The sequence below is a fragment of the Taudactylus pleione genome, unplaced genomic scaffold (assembly GCF_031769625.1).
Source record: "Taudactylus pleione unplaced genomic scaffold, aTauple2 ptg000431l, whole genome shotgun sequence".
NCBI classification, from domain to species: domain Eukaryota; kingdom Metazoa; phylum Chordata; class Amphibia; order Anura; family Myobatrachidae; genus Taudactylus; species Taudactylus pleione.
In genome coordinates this window covers 1,430,126-1,453,711 of record NW_028284833.1, presented here as the reverse complement: position 1 = coordinate 1,453,711, position 23,586 = coordinate 1,430,126, and the positions used below count along the sequence as shown (strand labels likewise).

Genomic DNA, 23,586 nt, shown 5'->3' with positions numbered 1-23,586 from the left:
TCATAATAATTATGTGCAAAGATAATTATCTATAAAATAACTCTGTAACTGGAGACTAGTAGAGTTTTATATTACTCCCACACATTCTGCCAAGTAATTGAAATAGTATGCTCATAAATATAAAAAATTCATGAAGCAGAATAAGTGCAGATTTAAAGTATAGATTTGCTGTGTATGATGGATCTGAAACTGACATAGCTATAATAATATTCTTCCAGCTATTATTTATTTAATTTTCATCTATAACTTTTTTATTGCATTGCCAGCTGCTTTTTTTAAAGGATAAGTAGCCCAAAATATCAAAATTTGCATAGACAAGCCACAAAGATAAAATACACTTTGCATTGCAGCTCTGTTAAAAGTTGTTATGAAAAAGTACTGTTCACTCCTGTACAGGCTACCGATACCACGCTCCACATTTTATGGACATAGGTCTAAGTGCATCATATTTGGGCCAAAAGATTAAAATCCAAAGCATAACATTTATGCTTTCTGTGACATCACTCCTTGACGTTTTGCATGAATCCATTAATGTGCAGGATATTTAAATTACCTTAGAAATTAGCCTGTCGCACACAAAGGTTTTAGCAAAGCAAAAGTCACTATACGTAGAGAAGCACTACCTTTTTAGAAATTAGATTTATACATATATAAAGAAAACTTTATTTTTAATTGCGTTCAATTATACAAATACATTCATATATATTAATATTAAAAACATTTTTAGGTAATTTCAACCTAATGTATTCAACTTTGAAAACTATTTCATAAAAAATAATTCAGATTTCATATTTGTAAAATTGTAGGCTTCATTATTGTTACAGTTCTATAATCTTATAGAAATTGGTTTCAAATATTTGTTTAAAACATATGCCCTTAAATTGTTTGGGTTTTGTACGAAATTTACCTGAAAGAGAGAAATAGAAAAATATTGGTTAGTGCTGCCAATGGACACAAATTTAATTGAAAATTATGAACATATACAAACAAATATCTAAAGTTACAGAATTGTTTTCTCCATTGTACAACTAAATGTTTTCCTATACAGTAACTTCAAGGGTGGTTTACGAGAGGAGGGGGCCTGTGTGCATCTTCCATGAGGGCCCCCACCTCTTTTCCCCCATGATTTCTCTACTATGCATGTGTAGATCTCTGGAAAATTGCTGCTAGTGCCATTTTTCCATTAATTTCTGCAGTGCTTGGAGGCTAGGTAGGCACTGCACATGGGTGTGTTGTGTGGGCCCCCCTAGACCTGCACACTTCATACCTATGATAGATACACCCATGAGTATCCCCACACCTAGCACTGACTTCATAATTATACATAGAAAAGTTCCCAGTACATATTAGAAATTATGAATCAACGAGACTGCTGCTTCAAAATCAAGACAGGTTTTACTCTACCTATCAGTTAAACCTCAAAAACAGAAATTTTTAGAACAATGAAGCATTGTTTCAGTATCTAAAATAAATCAATATGTAATCATATAAATATATATAAATATATAGATTACCACAATTAAAAATACCAAATAATGAACAAAACAATCTAAAATATGCAGATGAGACAATGGCAATGTAACAGGTCGTAGAGTAATAATAATACCCAATATATCATCGCTGGAGCACAAACCTGGTCGGGTGCTGCAGTTTTATAGACAATGTACTATTTATATAGCAGGAACCCACCACCAAGCTAGATCTTTTTGTCAACATCTGGGTACTAATAATTTAGGGATTCAGTTCACTTTTGAAAAAAGCCTTGAGAATATCCACTTTCTAGACCTAAACATCTATACAGAGGGAAATACAATACACACAAGCACGTTTAAAAAGCCGACTCAATCAAATACATATATCAGTGCCGAGAGTAATCACTTGGAACAATGGATAACAAATTTACCTAGAGGACAACCCATGTGACTCAAGAGGAATTGTACCCAAAAAACTATCTATGAAAAACAAGCATTGTAAATTATAGTGAGTTTTCTGGATAAGGGTTATAAACCAACCTTGCTAAACAAAGCCATTGAAGAAGTGGGTTTAATCGAAAGGAAAGATCTCCTATTATCTAAAGAAAAAGAGAGCAACAATGTACAGAAATACAATGTAGCTCTCAATACTCAATTTTGTCAACATTTTAAACTAATAGAATCTATATTTAGAAAGAATTGGGGGCTCCTCCTGAAGGACAAATATCTTAAGGAAATCCTCCGCCAAAACCAAAATTAATTTATCACAAGGCAACCAATCTAAAAGACCTCCTAGTCTCCAGCATAGTGAATGAAAATAATAATAATAAAAAATATCTTCCAAGAAATAAATGCTTCTATAGATGTTGTAATTGCAGCATGTGTCAAACATGCCCGGGTAATACAAATAAATGAACCTCCTTTAAAGTCTTGGATTTGGAATATAAAATCACTGAGTTTATTACACACAACACTAGTTATGTTGTATATGTTTTAAAGAGTGCTTGTAATTTTATTTATGTGGGGTGTACCACTAGGCAGTTGAAAATATGACTTGCAGAGCACACAAGAAATATTAAGAAGGGTTTGGAGACCAACCCATTATCCTTGCACTTTAAAGAGGTACCTGGCTGCTCCCCTTCACATAATATAGATTTCTGGGGCATAACAACACTACATGGCAATTAGAGAACAAATGACAGAGAAGCCAAACTCGCCAAAAGTGAGTCGAGATGAATACACAAATTGGGCACCCTGGGTCCACAGGGGCTCACTCGTGATTTTGAAATCAAATGGTTTTTGTGAACATTGTTTAGGAACACAATTCCAGTTTCCACAATAGACCTATGAAAAACCTCTTTTTCAACATCTTATAACTTATAAATAGGAGTATAGCAACCCTCTGGACTATATATGGGTATAACATCATTTTTTAATGTCAATGTTATGAGCATTTTTTTAAGCTATATTTTTTAGTTATTTTAAGTGATGACTTTTATAATTGGTAATGAAGCATTTTTATGCATCCATTTATTGATATCAAGGCTATTAAATCCTCCTTGACTGTATTTTAAAGTAACCATGTGCAATCAGACTGTACAAATCCAGCATTAAAATGAGGCTGGAATGCATGACAGCAGCTGTGAATTGCAGATACAATAAACTTTATTGAGAATGAACACAAAACCAGAAGTTCGGGATTTCCGGTGATCGGACATAAAACACCAGCTATCCCTCGCTCCTGTACCTTGAAAAAGATGCCATTTAGGAGTAGAAATGCGTTGGTCAGCAGGAGTGGGGCACTGGGACTTTGCAGGAGGACTTGCTCTTTTTACACCTGCCAGTATCCGGATGTCCCATTTTCCAACATCAGGAGTAAAAAGAAGACACCCTCCAGCTATGGTACGTGTGCAAACTTTGTTCTTTTTATTTTATTTAAATTTATGCTATTCATTAAAAACTCTTTTATGACACTATGGAGTTCTCCTATGTTTTTTTGCATATGGAGTTGATTGTCTCTCTGGAGGTCTAATGTCTGTGTCCCTGGAGGTCTAACAGTAAAAGAAAGCTTGATATACAGGAATACAGTTTTATACAAGTAAGCTTTGTATAAGCATCCATACTGCTATGGATATATTGTTTTTGGGTGTACCTACCCGGGGATGTCCTCTTCTAGAATATAAAGATTCCTTGATAAGCTTCATTTTGTGTTACCTGTGTAAGCATACATGTGAGCATCACTTGGTTATATGAAGTTGTGTAGAATATTGAGTACTAATTCATACCTGGATGTATGAAAGATACCTTTATGGGAGTACAACCAGTTAATCACATGTAAGCATACATGTGAGTGAGATATTATCTCGTGTAGTGGTGGATTATTTAATAAACACTATTCTCTACATCAGAGAGACACACTGAATGGTGTTATATATTTTAAATATCTTAGCCATACCAATATGTAGTTTGTTTTTTTATTTATTTTCATATGGAATATCACTGGAGAACATAAGGGAATCTGATCTTCAACAACTAAACTGCATGGACTATATTTAATTTGTTTCGGGACTCATTTATATATATGAAACAGACTAAGTGCTGATGGTTTAGTATATATCTTCTTTGTCTATTGTATGGAATTGAGAAGTAGGTGGTTCTCCTTCATACTAAGTGTGGCAGCTTGTCCTCTTTTGCGCCTTTGAAACCTATCTGAATATTTACCTTTATATATCAATCCCCATGGAACCCTTACAGAGCATGTTTTCAAGGTTTCCTCAGGAATAAATAGGATCACCTGTGAATCTATTGTGTTAGTCAATTAAAATACCTGTGCACCAGCTAGATTATATGCTGTTAAAATGTAGTTGCTTGGTAATTCCATGCATCATTTCAATCATTTCATTCTACAGACAGTTTTTTGTATTATTTAAATATTATAACACCTCGCCTCATCATTAACATCACTGACAAGTACTCCTGTACTGCCTCATGTAGCTTTTCACTTTATTTACCATTATAGTCAATCAAAACTGAGCCAATCAGATGGATTTTGTTGGGCTGTGGCCAGCACCTACACAGTACTAAGATTGACTAAAAGTTTTGATAACTGACCTGACCATACCGACCAGTCAAATCCCTGCTGCTTCTGTACAGTTTTATCTCTAATTAATGAAATAAAGTTGCAAACAAAACATAGTTATCTTCAAATAAATGACTTCATTTCAGAAAATGTATTGTTCCTTTAAATCATTTATACTGTACTTATGGCTTATTTAATCATTTTCATTCTGGACTCATATATTTTTCTTTAATTATTATATAAGTATTTACAGTAATTAAAACATTTTAAAATCAATATTTATGTTTAGATAAAGGATCTGCCCTAAAGCATCTCAATTAGCATTGCTAATTGGCCAATGAAAGCATAATTAATTAACTTGGGCTTCCCCAGTTAAGCCCTTTGGCACACTTGTTAGATGTTACTTTCCAAACCAATGACAATATTAGCATGTGACATTGTAGATATTTCAACTACTGTATAGACAAAGACTGCAAGTTTAATTTATCAAGAGCAAAAAAGCAGGATCTTAAAGCTTCTTCATTTGCAAGATGAGCCTACTAGTAAACCTTGGAGGAGATGTACTAAGCAATGGGGAGAGATAAAGTGGAGAGAGACAAAGTACCAACCAATAAACTGTCACTTTAAAGACTGTGTTTGAAAAATTACAGTTGGGAGCTCCATCCACTTTATCTCTCTCCAAGGCTTACTACATCTACCATCTGATCTGTTTCAAGTAGAGATGTGCAGGCTCGGTTCAGTTTGGATTTTCCTGCCAAATTTGCGTCTTTCCCGCCAAATTTCAGATCTCAGAAAGAGGCAAAACATCATAATACATGGACAAACATCATCTTTCATGGACAAAAGTCCATGACATTTGTCCATGAAAGGTAAATGGAATAATTGGTGAAAGCGCCAAAGAGCCTATACCGGACCCAAGAGACACACCGATCTTAGTAGAAATGCAGCAGTATATTTATTATAATAAAAATTGACAAAGGTTTAGTGTTCTAATCTCAATAGTCATAATCTGAATATAAAATCATATTCTGCATGCAGAGCAAAACCAATGAAAATGTGTTCATGAAAGATGACATTTTGCCTCTTTCTGAAAATTGGCAGTTAAAATCTGAACCTAGCCTGCACATGTCTAGTTTCAAGATTGCACACTATCAACGCTGCACCTACAGTATATAAGTAACAGTAACAGTAAGAAAATGTCACATCACAATATGATTTATTTAAGATTTAGGATCACCCCCTTCATTCATTTGAACTTTTCATGTTTTTTCCTAAATATTAGTCAGTTTTTACTCTCTTTTTTTCATATACCAATCATGAGAGTGAGGGGATTTCTGGATTATTACGGTATATTATATTTTTACTTTTGTGTGTTTTAAATTTTTTATTACACTGTTATAAGGGGAACCTAGAATTGTGATTCTATGAGAAAGCTCAACTAGAAGGTACATCTACAAGTAAACAAACAGTTGAATCACAAGGCTGTGCCTCTATGTGCTGGATTTATTTTAAGTTAAAATAAGATCAATACTTTCTGGAGAATTCAAATAAACAACATGAAGTGGTTTAACTTGAAATACTTTAGTTAAAATTTGACATATATATAACAAACAAATCCTGGTCTATTTAGCAAAAAAAAGGAACTTGACTACACATGATACAATCTAAAGTGGTTATTGTTAGATTGTTTACTCCAATCATTAAAATATGAGATTTATCTATTTGGCTACTCACATGGAGGCCCAGACTTCATCAATGTGGTCATTCTGGAATGTCAAATAACCTACAAAGGGTTTTTGAATGGCAAACCATTTATCACATGTTCATGATCATGTACTCAAAATGTATTTTGATCTCTAGTTTCCATATCTGTATCGAAAAACTGGATCTTACCATGCATATTCGGGTTTATACAGTGAGCAGAGCAGCCACTAATTGGCAAAATGATCCTTGACCAATACAAATACTTGCTGTAGTGTAGCAAAGGGAATGATTGTAGATCACTTCTAAATGGATGAAACATTAATTTATTCTTCAGTTTTGAAATTTTACACCTAATGAGTGATAGTATAGGACAGATACTGGCATTCACACAACATGCAAGGAAAATGTGAAAATGCCCATAAATGGGACATGCCTTAGCTATGTTTCATTATCCTGGATAGGGATGGATTGTCTCCACACTGAGAGAGTAGAATTACAATACATTACAACTTTATAAAGGTATGCAAGAAAATTATACTCTGCTAGTACAGTAAAAGGCTGTCAATGATTGGACTTCAAACATCCCAGTCTGCATGTTCTCTTTATTTTATCCTACTGTATTAACAATTGGTACTTTTTGTGTTGATATAAAAGTTATTTCCTGCATTGTTTCACATTGCTCTAGTCATTACCTTGGTAGTTAACAGGAAAATCAATAAAATATTTTATTGTTTAATTACAGTAGTAATAGTTTCTTGTTTTCACTCTTGTGCTACTTTTAATAATCATTATGTCTTAAGTAGATAATTTATCAAGATAAACTAGTGTTCATGTTATATCACAGTTAAATTAGTTCCTTCCATTCTATATATTTTACTTATGATAGTTCTACATATGGTATATTTAGATTTCTTCCATAATCTGTTTACACTTTGCAATTTACCTACAGTACTATGGCCCTCATTCAGAGCCGTACGCTCTGAGCAGAGCGCACGCTCTGAATGAGGGCCGGGCTCCATTTTCATGGAGCGTCCTCCTGGACGCTCGTATAGCTGTGGGTCACCACCCACAGGCTATACGAGCGTGCTTTGTGATGGCCGCGATGGTCGAGACCATCGCGACCATCGAAATTGCGAGCCGGAGCCTGCGGGTGAGGTTTTCAACCGCAAGCTCCGGAGTGATTTTGGCTCTATCAGAGCCAAAATCACTCCCACTGACATCACTAGTGATGTCAGTGGGCCGGCTTCTGACGGGAGGCGTTCCCGTGGGAACGCCCCCATCAGGGAGGCACGCCCCCGGCACGCCCACCAAAGGGGGCGTGCTGTCAATCAACATTGACAGCACGCCCCCTTTGATCGGACACAACGAGTGAAGGACTTTCCTTCGCTCGTCGCGTCTGGCGCATGCGCACGACGGAGCTCCCTCCGTCGTGCGCATGCTCAGTGCATAACATCGACCCACTTGCGAGCGGACAGCCGCTCACGAGTGGGTCTGATTCAGGCCCTATGAACGTTTTTAAAGTTCTGTTTTGCTTTTCAACATCTAACTGTACTGTATATACATTATATGAGAGTGTAAGAAATGTTGCAGGACTTGTGCATTGGATGGAGTACTGTACCTTATTAAATGGCTGATGCTTTTGTGTAATCAGGTGTCCCCTTTTTAACACCTGCCATCCATAGAAGAGCATAATTGCCCAACTGGTGCATCCTCTAGCAGCAGTGACATGAGGTGAGGCCAATGGCTGGGGAGGCAAACATGGAGATGGGTCTGAGTGCTGGGAACCTGTCTTACCTCCTACTCACTGTAACTCTCCCCTCACTACACTAAGCTTCAGTCTCCATTGATTCTACTACCTGCATCACTGTGTATTCTCTTGCTGCTTAGCTCTGATCTTTACACACTGCAGTGCACTTCCTGGTCACATGACACATTCAAGGTGTCCGTCAGTGCTCAAGGCACGTCCCCGATACTCACAGGCATGTCTCTATTAGCTCTATTTCAGTGCAGCTTACTGCCCATGGTGTGTCCATACCCCCAGCTCTCAAGCAGTATCTGACTATATAGAAGTGAGGCTGAGCTGTTGATGCCTCACCTCTCATCTCCCTGCTGTCCCAGGGAGCTCCACAAAGCTGGTGAGTGTTAACTATAAAAATTATAACAAAGGAGATGTTTATAAATGATAAATATCTTCTTTGTATTATTCTAATCATTTTTAAAATCTCAGTAGTATGACAGGGGAGTCTCTGTTTATTAAATGTATAGGAAACTTCATCGCAACTGATTCCTTCTTATTCAAATAATAAGATTGCTTCTTTTCTAAGATCTCAATTGTACACCTGTCCTTTTTCATCAACTGTTTATTTGCATCTTTGAACTGTTACTTTTTTTACTTTTTTATATATTCATTTGTATTTATTCTGTGTCCAATGGTGGCAAATGTGTGTTTGTGTGGGTAGAGGAGTGGAGCAAATAAAAACATTGTGCCTAGGGGTGGCCTGACCCCTAAATCCACCCGTCTGTGCCCTTACAATCATTTTATTTCAGATACTTATTCATCTTTTTGTTCTTTCACACATGTGCTCTATTCCTTAAGTAACTCGCATACCTCTCATGCTAATTAATAAACTTGACACATGCAATAATAGAAAGACCAGAGGAGCCCTTTGAATGGTTCTTGACTTAAGAAAGATTTTTTACTGTGTAATTTTAGATCAAAAAAGATGAACAGCAGTGAATTAAAAATCAACACTACTTCACTTTTTTCACAAGTGTACAAAAAAGAAAAAAAAGTATGGTTTTACATTCAACAGTTTAGGTCAACTATAACTGATAGTAGCGTTTGCATTCACATACACAAGCACAGAATAAATATATGTTGGGCTTTCATAGGAGCATAGGGCATACATACCGTACTTATTTCAATATCAGTGTGAGTATAATTGGCATTTCATGTACTTCTTGTAAGAAAGGTAATAACCAAAAACCATATGCGAGAGGCAACAACACACAATAAGTTGTAATAACATTGTACGATTATGGCATCTGCAATGGTCCTTTACACATTTTGGACAGTTCCTGGTGATATTAGTGAACTTAGAGTGCTTATTTAAGTCAGTTTGTTTTTCTTTTACAAATATTATTTACACATGCAACGGCTTGCCACATTGTGATCTGACAGAAGTAAATCTGTGAGCGGTGGGTGAGTAGTACTATACATATGATTCAGGCAATTTCCATAATGTGGTCAGTAAATAAGTTACCCTACTGCATGAAAAAGAGCTATTTGTACCATTCACAATATATAGTATATTATATTATACAGTATATTATATTAATGTTTTTAGAACTTCTAAAAGTACTGTTGTTTTGGAAAAGGCTCTCACCAAGGGGTACCTTCAGTATATTTATTTTTTGCCCTCTTCATCTCTTTTTAATTATTTCCTCTCTATTAGCACTGCAGAGAGCCTTAATTTCATAACAATGATAAGTTCTACTTCATTACACAGCAAAAGCATATAAAGCACTGAATGATTTAAATCCATCAGTTTTAATATACATTATTGTGAATGCTACAAAATGGCTTTTTTATGATTCAGGCAATCTTTGTAATGTGGTCAGTAAACAAGTTGCCCTCCTGCATGTAAAAGAGCTATTTGTACCATTCACAAATATATAGTATATTATATAATTTTTTTAATTTTTTTTTAAAAGCACGGTTGATTTGGAAAAGGCTTTCCCCAATGGGCACCTTTAGTTTATTTATTTTTTGCTCTTTTCATCTCTTTTTAATTACTTCCTCTCTACGAGGCCTATTCATAAACACTAAAATGGCCCATTAACCACTAGTTTCCGCATGTTTAAAGTAATGGACCATTCACCATTAGGTTTATTAGTTGATAACAATGATAAGTTCTACTTAGCTACACAGCAAAAGCATATATAGCACTGAATGACTTAAATCTGTCATCTTTAATATACATTATTGTGAATGTTACAAAATGGCTTTTTTTATAATGTATCAACTTGTATTTTACATTAATTGTCTCTCTTAGATCTATGCAGCCAAAAGCAGTAAATCAAATATTTGGTTCACTGGTCCAACTTGCACCAGATAGATCAAAGCATAAATATGATTAGTAGCATTGGATTTCAACATTGAACTACTTGTTCAAATGTTTCCATTAAGATACATTTTATTATGTTGTGTAAAAATTATAAATTATGTAGTTTGCAATGTCTTATAGTTCAAAAGTATTTACAATGTTTTCATTATATATATTTTATTTTTTTTATATTTTGAATAGTAAGTTTTGTAACCAGAAGTCACTGTAGCCATTGCTCTGGATGGAAAAGTTTAGCAAATGACAAAGCTCTGTTTTCAAGTAGTGACATACAGTGCTAAGAATAATGTTCATTGGTACAAATACCAATTATTAACAAAACTGTCCGCAATTTTGTAGTTTAATGTATTGGAAAATCTAAGCTTGTTCTAAATGATGTACATAACAATGTACTGTTTAAACAATGTACGTTATGATGTACTTTGATTATAGCTTTTTCCCATAAATGCAAATATTTTAGTGTGTTACTTCTTATTGTTAAAGAGAGCATATGTCTTTTGAAATGTGCACTCTTCAAAAAATATATATTTTTTTACATGTAAACAACTGTTGAAAATTAAATTTTTCTGCTTGCATTATTTTTTATAAATTTTCAATTATGCATTTACTTGTTTACTGTAGTTCAAGCCACTGTGTATTACAGAAGGTACATGAGAACAAAAATAAATGTACATTTACTCCATTGATTCCTGAGGATTCACATACTGTAGCTTGTATGCAAATTTAGATCAATGCATTTAAATGTTATTTAGTGTCTGGTAAAACATAATAGCTAATTTGCTGATATATACTGTATAGACAATATGAGATACACTGTACGACAATAAAGAGATATTTTCTACACCCTCTATTTATTTGCAATATTTTGACTTTGTAATAGTTTGCCCCCTATTTAGAATATTTGATTACTATTGATTTATCATCTTTTTCTGTAGCTTATTTCTGCTCAGATTTACCACTGATATGTGGCTGAAATCTACAATTACATATTGTCCCATAGGTGGCTGGAGACAATTAATTTTCTATACAGTACAATACACATGAACTATTTACAGAAACTATGGGGGATATGTACTAAACCTTGGAGAGGGATAAAGTGAAGAGAGATAAAGTACCAACCAATCAGCTCCTAGCTTGCCACTTTACAGACTGTGTTTGAAAAATGATAATTAGGAGCTTATTGGTTGGTGCTTTATCTCTCCTCATTTTATCTTTCTCCAAGGCTTAGTACATCTCTCCCATTGGCCTTAAACATTTCTTACTATATTATATGCACAAACTTTCCACTGTGTTCTTTGGATGTGAGAGACAACTGCTGGGTATCATATGATTAAACATCTGACATAATAAAGCTTTAAGACATAAACTGATAAATAATATAGACAGACTGTTTAGGTTTCCAGGCTTGAATCTTGAAGTCTTTTTGTTAATAGGAAGGTGCATTAACAATAGGAAGAAATTTACGAGTTGCTACATTATTTATTACAAAAAAATGTGGTAATAATTGGCTTCATTATCCTCTCATTGATCGTTGTTGTCAGTTGGATTATTTCCTTTGTCTTGATTCTTGTTCCCCTTCTTCTTCTTCTTTTTCTTCTTTGTCTCTTCCTTTTTACCAAAGGTTATAAAGTTACTTTTATGACCTTGGGCTGATGGCTGATCCTGGCGGATCGAAATGATGGCTGGAGATCCTGGGATAATAAAATTCTCTGGAAAATCGGGTGGTATTTGTGGCACTGGTTGTTTTGGATTCCCAGGTCCATATTTGAAGGTCCAGCTGTTGCAGTTCACACCAGCTCCTACAGGGGGAGACACTTCTCCTCCTTCGGGTTCTGCAACAGTTAAGAAAAATATGTAAATTTTATGAAATAATTTAAATTATTGCACAAAAGTAAAGTCCACACTCAGGATCCTAACTAGAGAACACTGGAAGTCAGCTTCCTAAGGAAGAGAAAAATGCTGCCAATTGTCAGTGACCAATAGTTTTAAAACAATAACAGTAATAATGCTCAACAAGCCTGGTTCAGCATTTAATTAATTCATTAATTTAATTAAAAGGTATTCATTATGGACCAACTACTTTGGAGATTTTTTAAATTTTTACTTACATGGAATCTCTAAATTAATAATTTATAAGTAATAAAACCAAATTGTATCTGCAGATGAATCAAAACTGTATGGTCATAGTAGGAAATTGCTTTTGTATAAATTATATTTGCTTTAAGGTAAGCGTAAGCAAAAAGTTTGGCATGATTTATCAGTTATAATTTACTTCAATAATCAATACTGATACACAAAAAGGATAACTGTGTACTGTGACAATGGCTTTCTACTATAGACCTCTCCCTGGCTGCTGTGGTATTCAAATAGTGATTTATATGTACAATATAAACATAAAAATAATATATTAAATATAAACAATATATTTACTATATATATTATTTATATATTTATGGATAAATAGACATTATATGTTTGTATATATTCAAACAGTACATCCTGGGGTTATAAAAAAACTTTATATTTTTCATGTTTTATTTTCTCACCGCATACTATGTCAGGTCAAAAAATAAACAGTAAAACATTTTCTTAAATAATTATCAATAAAGGATAGACTAAAAGTTATTACATTAATATTCACCCTACACAATACATAGATGGCCTAAAGCCAGGCATACATTATGCAGTTATCAGTCTGTTCCAAAGAATATTGGTGGCTTGGGTCGATAACTGCATAGTGTATGGCCGCAACCGATCAGCGATGATCGCATGGTCAGGCATGAAAAATTTTCAAACATACCCGACTGATCAGGCCGCATCGGGCAGTGTATCTGCTGACGTGGCCAACCCGCCTGACATTTCTCCTGTTCCACTTCCTTCACTGGGGAAGAGTGAGGAAATGTTTCCTTCCCAGAGGTGGTACCCAGATATTGTGTGGCCATACACTGTGAAATATCTCTCCATGTATGGTCACGATATCTGTTGGTTTCAGGCTGTCAGATAGAAAGTATGTTGGTCTGACAGACATTTTACCTGACAATGTATGTCCAGCTTAAGGAAATCAAAGTGCAATCAGTTCACTTTAGATTTATTAATTGGAGTCTGCCCATGTACAGTACAATCAAAGTGTTTCAATTTAGTTCAAAATAAAAACACTTGAAGGGTCCCACAGTTGATCAGTGCAAATAGGTTCATCAAGTAGTTAAAAGTACATATAAACTTACAATGTACAAATCAAATCTAGAAAAAAATATTGAACAACATAAATCAGGGGATGACCAAGGGAAGATTTTAAAAAATGTAAATCTGTCCTGGAGCACTGTCAAGTCTATTTTAAGGAAAATGACAATTATGACAACTTTCAAAAAACATGAATTTTTTATTAATTAACATGTTGTAGAGTTATTGTATTTATAAGTGGCAAGACTCCCAGAACAAATACATTTTAGTTCAATGATATAAAAAAATAAAGAATTGGTGAATACTTGCTATACAGTAGCTTTTGTGTATTATTGTAGTGACCACTGGTCAATACGATAATGCACAAAAGGGCTGACACACTGATATTCTTTAGGATATCCTGTTTTAAAAATCCCTGAATACCTTTCAGCTCTTAAAAAGTTTTGAAATAACATATTACTGTGTCAGTAAAAAAATACCAGCCATCAGTAAATGCTTACAATATTGTAAGCAAGAATTACCAATCTCTGCATGATTACTTTAATAAGTCTACATATGTAAGAAAACATACTTTCTTATCTGTTATCTACACAGCAACTACTTAGCAATTTATAAAGTAGTATAATAAAAGCATAAACATGTAATAAAGTATTTTGATTAATTTTTAAATGTGTTGTTCCAGTACAAATAGAAACATTGAGCCTGATTCAGAGATGGCTGTGACTTTTGTCGCAGCTGCTATTGCGGCTGCAGGGTAATGCCATGGCCACTGGGAATCCTATTAAAGTGTCAACCGGTCACTGCGCAAGTCCACCAATGTGTGTTCAAAGAAGCACCATTGATAGGATATCAGGTTGGGTATGAGATGAACCTGACAGACAGAATCCCAACGCCGGCATCCTGACAGGGTTAAAATACTGACACTTGTCAGTCAGTATTCTAACCCACCCCATCTCCCTACCACTAACCCTAACCCTCCCCTGTGCCTAAACTAAACCCTCAACCCCTAATGCCTAAACCCATCCTCCCCCTCCCCGCACCCTAAACCCAACCCTCCCCGCTTAGCGTCTAACCCTTACCCTTCCCCTACTGTCTAACCCTAAGCACTAACCCTAACCCTCCCTCCCCTATGCCTAAACCAAACCCTCCCACCTAGTGCCTAAACCTAACCTCCCCCTCCCCACACCCTAAACCTAACCCTCCCCTCTTAGTGTTTAACCCTAACCCTACCCTTAGTGTCTAACCCTAAGCACTAACCCTAACCCTCCCCCCAACCCCGCTAGTTACTGTTGGGATGCTGGCAGTCGGGATACTGGCTCTGGGATTCTGACAGGTGTCAGGAACCCGACTGTTGGAGTTTACCCAGATCCCAGGATATCAGCCACACCATCAAGCTTTAGAGCAACCCTATGGTTGCTCAGAATGTCCAATGGTACATGGCTGCTGGTGCCAGTAGAACTGCGTCTTTCAGCGCAGTCCCTGACACCGACATGCCTGCCATCCGCAGCCACTCCACCAATCACCATCCAAGAACGGCCCTCAAAATTGTGTGGATCTCCATGCAATTCTGAAATGCGTCCTCTGGCAGTAACCATCGGCATGCATGTGCAGTACGCCTTAGATGCATGCACAGAACTAAACCATTGCTCCTCTGAATCTATTATAGCGATATGTTGCCCAACAGATACAACTGCTGCTTAAATAAACCAGTGTTTCTCTTTTGCAGTTATCAAGGGCATATGGTTCTAGAATTAAAAACACAAAGCTCTATAATTAATAATATTATGCAATGATTTACAGAAGAGGACATGTAAACTGTTATATTCTCAGTAATGGAAAAGAAGGGCACTGCAAATCCTAATCCTAAACACACAGAGTTAACCAGATTTGCTTATGAGCTGAGCTTTATCTCCCTTTTCAGGAAATTAAACTTCTGTCTGGTTTACCACAGAACATGGCAGATATTTATCTGTAAATTGAAGCAGCATTTATATTTTCATGCACCTGATTCTCATAGGTCTGATAAAAACCTTGTCAAAAACAATTCATGCCATACCGAATATAATAACATTTAAAGGGCAACTTACTTCCTGAGCACAATATGTGCTACATAACACACAATAGCAAAGTAAAAGTTTTCCTACTGAATAAATGAATTAAAATTAATCTTTTGGATTTTGTTATGGTACCTTCATCAGCTAATAGTAAGTGCTTAAATCAAGTTTACTTGAATATACATAGAATGCAATAGGATATATCTATTGGGGATCGGTATGAAATACCACCGGACCTATGTCTGGCGGTTTAAATCCCGATGCCGGAAGACCGGCAGCAGTGAAGATCCTGACAGCTAAAAAGGTAAGTATTAACTAACTCTACTCCCCCCCTAACCCTCCTTTAGGGCTGCCTAACCCTAATCTCCCCCCTAGTGCCTAAACCTAACCCCCCGTCCCCGCAGCCTAAACCTAAGTCTCCCGGGGGGGAAGGTGAGTGCCTATCCCTAACCTCCCCCCAGGGGTACCCAACACTAACCCCCCCTTCCCCTAGCCTAACCCTAACCCTCCCAGGAGGGTGCCTAACCCTAAGTTCCCCCCGGGAGCCCCTAACCTAACCATCCCGGTGCTGTCCGCGGCTACCACCTGGCTTTCCTTCATTTGGTATGCCGGGCGTCGGGCTCCCAGCATAGGTATAATGACAGGTGTCGGGATTTCGATGCCTGTCATTAGTACCCTGCTGGGATATGACAGTTGGGAAGCCGGCAGTCGGCATTTCAACCGTCGGCTTCCTTACTGCATCCCATCTATTGCTGTACAAAAAAACAATGTAGAGATAAGAGGAAAATATGCTGACATCACTTAAATAGTGCCAGTTAACATAAACCATTTTGTTTCTTGCTAGTTTCAGGAGTGTTTGGTGACACTCAGGTTTTTGAGATAGGCAACAACATTACAGGAGCGCAGGCAGGGGTGTAACTAGGTATTTGAAGGCCCCATAGCAAAAGATAATAACGGCCCCTATGTACCACCCAATGGTGAAAAATGTATATAAGAAATGTGACTTTGCCAAGGAAGATGGGTCCCATAGCAGCTGCACCCCTTGCACCTACAGATGTAGACACGCTCATCTTTGCCGCGATGCTTATGCATCACGGCATGGATGGCATGACTAGTGTGCCCGCATCTATGGAGTAAACGTTGGCTGCCACTAGTTGCAGCTTATCAAATGCTGCGCTATGCCGTGATGCGTATGCCCATGCATATGCATCGCGGCAATGATGAGTTTGGCTACATCTGTATGGTAGTTACACCAGCGCAGGTTTCTAGGTTAAGTTTTAATTCCTTAAATATGCTGAGATCAGTGAATTGTGCAATTGGTCCGATATAGCGGGTAAAACAAAACAAATGCCAGAGCATCAATAGGATCCTTGTTCAGCATGATGGAAAATGCCATTTTTATAATCCCATCTATTTAATCTCATTGTTGATCAAATACTATTTAGTACATAAAAACAGAGTGTGTCATTGCACAGCTTATCCCCTAATGCAGGGAAATCCTATTAAACACATGTTGAACAGAAATATGTTGTATGCACTAATGCATATTAATAGACTATATAGTTCTACTATTTACCATATTTATTTGCAAAACAATGTTTTGCATAATTTTATACTACAGTTAGTGGGGAGAGCTCATTCATACTACAGTAATTACATTACATTGCTTTATTATTGTCATGTTATTTTTGGGAGGTGACATTTTGTACAGCTTTCATTGTGCATGATTTTAGAATTTTTCAATAATGGAGAAGTCGACTCTTTTTTAACTCCCTTAAAGTAGACACTGTGGGGTATATTTAGTAATGTTGAATTTTGATTTTAGTGTGATTTCACATTCGATTTTCATTCGATTTTGCATTTGGAGATTTACTAAAGGTAAAATCGAATGTCAAATCGAACATAAAACCAAATTTCACTCAAACCCCACTCAAAATCAAACATCGGAAAAACATCGGTACTTTTACATAGAACAACACACAATCCCTTATATACTATTAGTCAATTTGAAAATGAACACAAAATCAAACTTCAAATCAAACTTCAAATCCTCAAATGAATAGACCTGCTTTATGCTTTTGATTTTAGCATAAGCAGGTCGGATTGACACAGATGCATGTATACATCAATGAGATGCATGCATGTATATTAGTGTAAAATGCTTGTTAAGTGTTAATTTTCTTTAAAAATATGATGTGGGGTCCCCCCTAAAAGCACAACCAGCCCGGATTTTTATAGCCAGTCCTGGTTCTGAAATTACAGGGGGAAAAATGCATAGGGTACCCCTGTAATTTTCATAACCAACACTGGACCCTTTCTAGCGGGGTGGTAATGTCACAGCAGAATCACCTTTAGTAACCATGCGGCTCTCACATTGACTTCAATGGTGGGAGCCGTTCATTGGCTGAGAAAGGTAGGGGCTGACCTCTCTCAGGCAATGAACGCTCAGACCCATCACTACAAAGGGAAAAGCCAGGTCTGAGCTCTTGATTCGGGAGTTATCAACCATCGTAATTGGTACCTAATGCATGGGTCGTTTTTTAAATTTTTTTATTTTACGAAGACCAAGGTTGCCTACAGTGAGAAGAGGACCAGTCCAGGTAATGTAGGTGAGTATGTGTGAGTGTGTATGTATTAAAAGTATACTGTCACGGTGTGCATTGTTCTTTACAGGTGAACTACAGGTACCAGCGGGCGCTTAATGTCCCACATGCTGGTACTTTTTGATCTCCAAGTACCAACATGTGTGGGTAGCTTCCTGGGACCTGCAGTTCTACTCATAAAGACAATTTTTACACTTATCTTTTTAGACTACACTTACACTATCAACCCGGCACCCACCACTCATGGGTGCTGGGGATAGTCCAGGCTATCAGCCTAGGCCTGGGGTGCCCTTGAGAGTGGGACCCTTTTATTGGGGTGTCCCCAACTCCCCAGAGATCCCCGCCATGGGCTGACTAGCGATCAGGAGTAATGTTTCGGCTGGGGAACCTGGTGACAGGGTTTCCCTGGCTGTAACATTACCCCCCAATAGAAAGGGTCCGGTGGTGGTTGTGGAAATTACAGGGGAACCCTATGCATTTTTGCCCCTGTAATTCCAGAACCAGGACTGGATCAGAGCCTGGTGCTAGTTGCGATAATACAGGGGAACCCAACACAATTTTTCCACTGTACTTACACAACCAGGACTGGCTATGCAAATTCCAGGGGCTGGTTGTGCTTTTAGGGCGGGACCCCACATCATTTTTTTTTAAATAAAATTAATACTTAACAAGCATTTTACAGTAAGATACATGCATGCATCTCACTGATGTATGCATGAATCTGTGTGAAATCTTACTGCTCATGATGAAAATGAAAGTATGAAGCAGTTCTATTCATTTGGGGCTTTGAAGTTCAATTTGAAGTGGGATTTGGTGTTCGATTTGTACATGAACATGCAGAAGCAAACATCAAATGACTGTTCAAAATCGAACCAAATCGAATTTGATTTAGAAAATGCTTCTAAAATCGAATTTTAGTAATGTGGGATTTGAAGAGGGATTTGTACATTAGTTTTGATTCGATTTGAGGTGAGCTACATCAAACATCAAAACCAAAATAAAAACAAACTTTTATAAATATACCCCCAAGAGTCCCTTTTTAGAGGTTAAAGGGGAGTTACATGTAGAAAACAGAAAGATGTAGTTTAGTGAGAGTGGAGAAAATAACAGAAGAGGAGAGAGAGAGAGAGAGTGAGAGAGAGAGAGGAGAGTGAGAGAGAGAGTGAGTGCAAGAGAGAGAGAGGTGAAAATAAAAATGCATTCAAATCAAGTACTACCTCTACCCCTGAAGGAGATCTGGTCTGGGGTCATCAATATAATTAACAGACTCTGGACCCTTCTCGCCTCCTCTGGTGCCAGATGGAAAATGGGTCTTTTGCATGGTCAGTATCTTCTCCCCTCTGATGTCAGGTCAAGAAAATAATTACAAACATTGAATGTTCCCTCCAGGTACTCCCCATCACCTATGCTGAGTATTGTATGCCAGGCCAAAAATCAGACAAATGTTTTTTTGTAACCTTATTTTGCATTGATTTAAGTATCGGGGGCCTGATTCAGAGACAGACGCTCTGAAAGAGCGCTCGCTCTGAATCAGGGTGGGTTTTTTATGTGCGGCCTCCTGGCCGCTCGCGTAGCTGTGCGTGACCACCCACAGCTATTGCGAGTGGCCAGGATAATGGTCGCAATGGTCAAGACCATTGCGACCATCGGGGCTTGCGACGAGACCCTCGTGGTAGGGTCTCATGGCCGCAAGCCCCAGAGAGCTGTGGCTCTAATAGAGCCGCTAGCTCTCCCACTGACATCACTGGTGATGTCAGTGGGGCCATCCACAAATGGCAGGCGTTCGCATGGGAACGCCTCCATTTGTGAAGCCACCCCCTGCCACGCCTACAAAATGGGGTGAGCTATCGATCAACATCGACAGCCACCCCTTTTATAGTGAGCCACGGAGCGAGAGAATTTCTCTCTCGCTCCGGGGCTTGCGCACGTGCAGTGCAGCCGCTGCGCATGCGCAGAGCACACCATCGACCTGCTCGTGAGTGCTCAAGCGCTTGCGAGCGGGTCTGAATCAGGCCCTCTATATCTCCCAAACCTATTAGCACCAGAATACAGGAGAGCCACGCATGGCTTCAGCTCACTAAAATTTTAAATATATTAAATATAAATAAATTAGCTAAATACACATGCATTGCTTTCATTAATCCAATGTTATGCACCTCATTCTGTTGTAGCCCTAAAAGTGCAAATTAGCAGTTGTATGATGGATGAGTGCTGAAGCATGACCCCTTTCCCTCAGATTATAAAGATATAGCTAGATTCCTAATCATGCCTCAGCATAACGCTTGCAGATTGTATCAGTTTCCCTGAGAAAGCTGCCACATAACCTAGGTTCATAATCATAAATCCAGACCTAAGTCTAAAAATACCTAGGAAACCCCGAAATCTAATCATTTATATAATCTCAATTATGAATGATAAATTTCTCTTTAAAAATGCAGAATGGTTAGACAACAGCAAGGACAGCACTTGAGCACCACAATTCTGAGCTGAGAAGCAAAGACTATTTCAGCAATATTATTCTACTGCACTTTAAACACATACTTGATTTTGCTTTAATTACTGTATATAGAAAGCGTCCTATTCTTGCTACAGTATATACGTTTATTACAGTGTTTAAATGTAAAGAACAGAGGGGTGGTGTCTATTTTTAGAATCTCCCTGCTACATTTGCATAATATTCTCAGGCTAAAGGCACAATCTGCTGTTTACTACATTCGGCTGACAAGCTAGTGGTTACAAAACAAGATCTGGAACAATAGAAAACCGATTTTGTTTTCTGCCTTTGTCTTATTACAAATACAAAAAAGAGGCGATGATTGTCTGTGAGTATAAACAGTTCCTTTTCATGCCGTCTTTCTCTGCAGTGATGTGTGGGCAGCATAGTGTTCTTACCCCACCCTCCATTCATTTAACAGAGCATGCAATTATGGTCTCTGCCTTTCTCAATGAATGCCGTAGATTCTCTTATAAAGCTCCCATCACATGTTCATCCTTTTGAAAATATAGGTCTGTTGTGTTCAGTATAACACAGGCTTCCGCTTTATTTTATTATTTTATCCCCTCCATATAACTACGCATAGCAAAAGCTGAACAACCCTGTTTAATGTCATGTTGACATATGCAACGGGCTTATCCGCAGGTTAATGTTATGCTGCCTCATTTAGCAACATCTCAGATGCTGTTGATAAAACACAGGCACAAAAGCAGGAGGCGAGGAAGAACATGTCCTTGCCTCTAACCTGATTACTGCTCACAACGGGCTTGGCACAGACACTGCAGATGCATTTTGTCAGGGTGTTTGGAGACGCAAACATTTCAAGAGTTAAATTTAGAATAGATATAAAAACCTCAGTAGATAAGCAGTGATCTGGAAGTAAACCTGAATTGCAAAGCAGCTCTAGCACGCTGCATCTGAGCACTCTCTAGCAGAGTTCATAAGTTCAGGACAGTATTATATTTAGTATAATCTGTGTAGGGCATATTCTCCATTAGAGAAATTACAGCTGCAAAAAAATGAAATATCAAGGTAGTCAGATCCTTGAGATGGCTTTATTTGCTACTTGAACATATTTGACTATCAATTAAAGCACAGTCTTTGCTTTATTTTTGTGTCATAATTGAAAAATATTCATTTTAACCTCCACATGTTCCTTTTATCAAGTAATATGCCAATATTATTATTATTATTATACTTTATTTTTATGGCGCCACAAAGGTTCCGCAGCGCCTTACACAGTACATAAATGAGCACACAAGAAATACAGTTAATAGTAATACAAAACAATGTAGGACAAGGACATGGTTTATATACATAGCTGCATAACACTAGCAGCAGGGCATGAGCAACCAGTTGTTAGGTGTCATTGTGGGGAGTCAGGAGTAAATTATACTATAAGCAGGGGGAGGAGAAGCACGTGAGAGATGAGGGCTCTGCTCATGACAGCTTACATTCTAAAGGGTAAGGGCAGACAGACAGGGGCGACACAGATGGGGTAGATAGTGAGGAAGGAGCATGGAGCAGTGGGTTAGGATATGTGCTGCGGAATGTGTGTGTATAAGATGACCTGATGTTATGTCAAGATTAAGTCCTTCATTCATCTATCTCTATGAAAGAAAATAGATTTTGATTATGTGTTATTTACATGAGAGATGTACAAAATAAAGCTGCAGCACTTTATCAATATCGACAAGTTAGATATGAAGGCAGAAATATAATACATTTGCTAAATTCACTCCATGGGGAAACATCTACAGGTAACCTGTTTCCTCTCTGCTCCACCCAATTTTACTATTTCCCCACTGGAAAATGTATTGTTTGCACTTCTTCAAAGTCAAATCATGACTGCACATAATGTTCAGCACTGGACAGCTCCGGTCAGCGCTGATTTTATCTGGTCAGCACTTTGAAATGTTTATCCTTTTTTAATAACCCAGCAAACAAATACCTAATGGGGTTACAGTATACTGTAAATTTACAAAGTGTTTTCTGTTCCTCTCAATTTAATTGTTATACAGTGTAGATATGAATAAATGCATATAGGGATTAAAGGAACACCTAATATTTTCTAGCTTTATCTTTTTTCAATAGTTATTATTAATATCATTTATATAAAAGGTGCCTCAAGGGGTCTGTACAAGGGTTTGAATGAAAGGAAGACAGTGTCTAGGTAGACACCAACTGGTAGACAGGCAACAGGTTGACAGATACAAAACGTCAACAGGTACAAAATATTGACACACAAATGGTCTACATAGATGAAGGTCAATGTATACAAAAGGTCGACGTGAAAATATCAACATGGGAATGGTCGACATATTTTTTTCCCTCCTGGTGCCTAACCCTAACCATCGGTGTAAGTGCCTAACCCTAACCATCCTCCCTAGAGCCTAACCCTAACCCTGAAAAACAAAAAAAAGGGTTGACCATTTTTGTGTTGATCATTCCAATGTTGACCCTTTGACCATGTTAACATTTTGTACCTGTTGATCTTCATCTATGGTGACATTTTGTGTGTTGATCTTTTGTACCTTTGACTTTTTGTACAAGTCAACCTATTGCCTGTCTACCTAGACACTGTTGATCTTTTTTCTGTAGATCTATTGATTGGAATCCTTGTACAAAAGAATAAAACTGACAGTAGAATACAATACATCAGTAGAAGCAATTACAGACAATATATAAATTCACATAGCTACATAATTACAGTTTGTTAGTAGCATAATTAAATAAAGAAGTATAAGGAGAGAGGGCCCTGCTTATGCGATCTTCCAGACTATAGAGATATGGGTGGACACAATGGGAAAAGAGGGAAGAGACTGCAGAGTTGGGTAGAGGGCTTGTAAGCTAGAGTGAAAAATTTAGTTTTAAGG

The 23,586-nt window shown here is 37.4% G+C and overlaps 1 protein-coding gene across 1 annotated transcript in view; it reads right to left on the bottom strand.

The window, feature by feature from the left end:
* Window positions 1–11,599: 11,599 nt before the first annotated feature.
* Window positions 11,600–23,586, bottom strand: part of LOC148506001 (protocadherin alpha-C2-like) — a 90,899-nt gene continuing 78,912 nt past the window's right edge. The window contains exon 4 of the mRNA XM_088447439.1: window positions 11,600–12,211. Within this exon, the coding sequence (XP_088303565.1) occupies window positions 11,901–12,211 (311 nt within the window). The 3' untranslated portion in view covers window positions 11,600–11,900. The remainder of the gene's footprint in view (window positions 12,212–23,586) is intronic.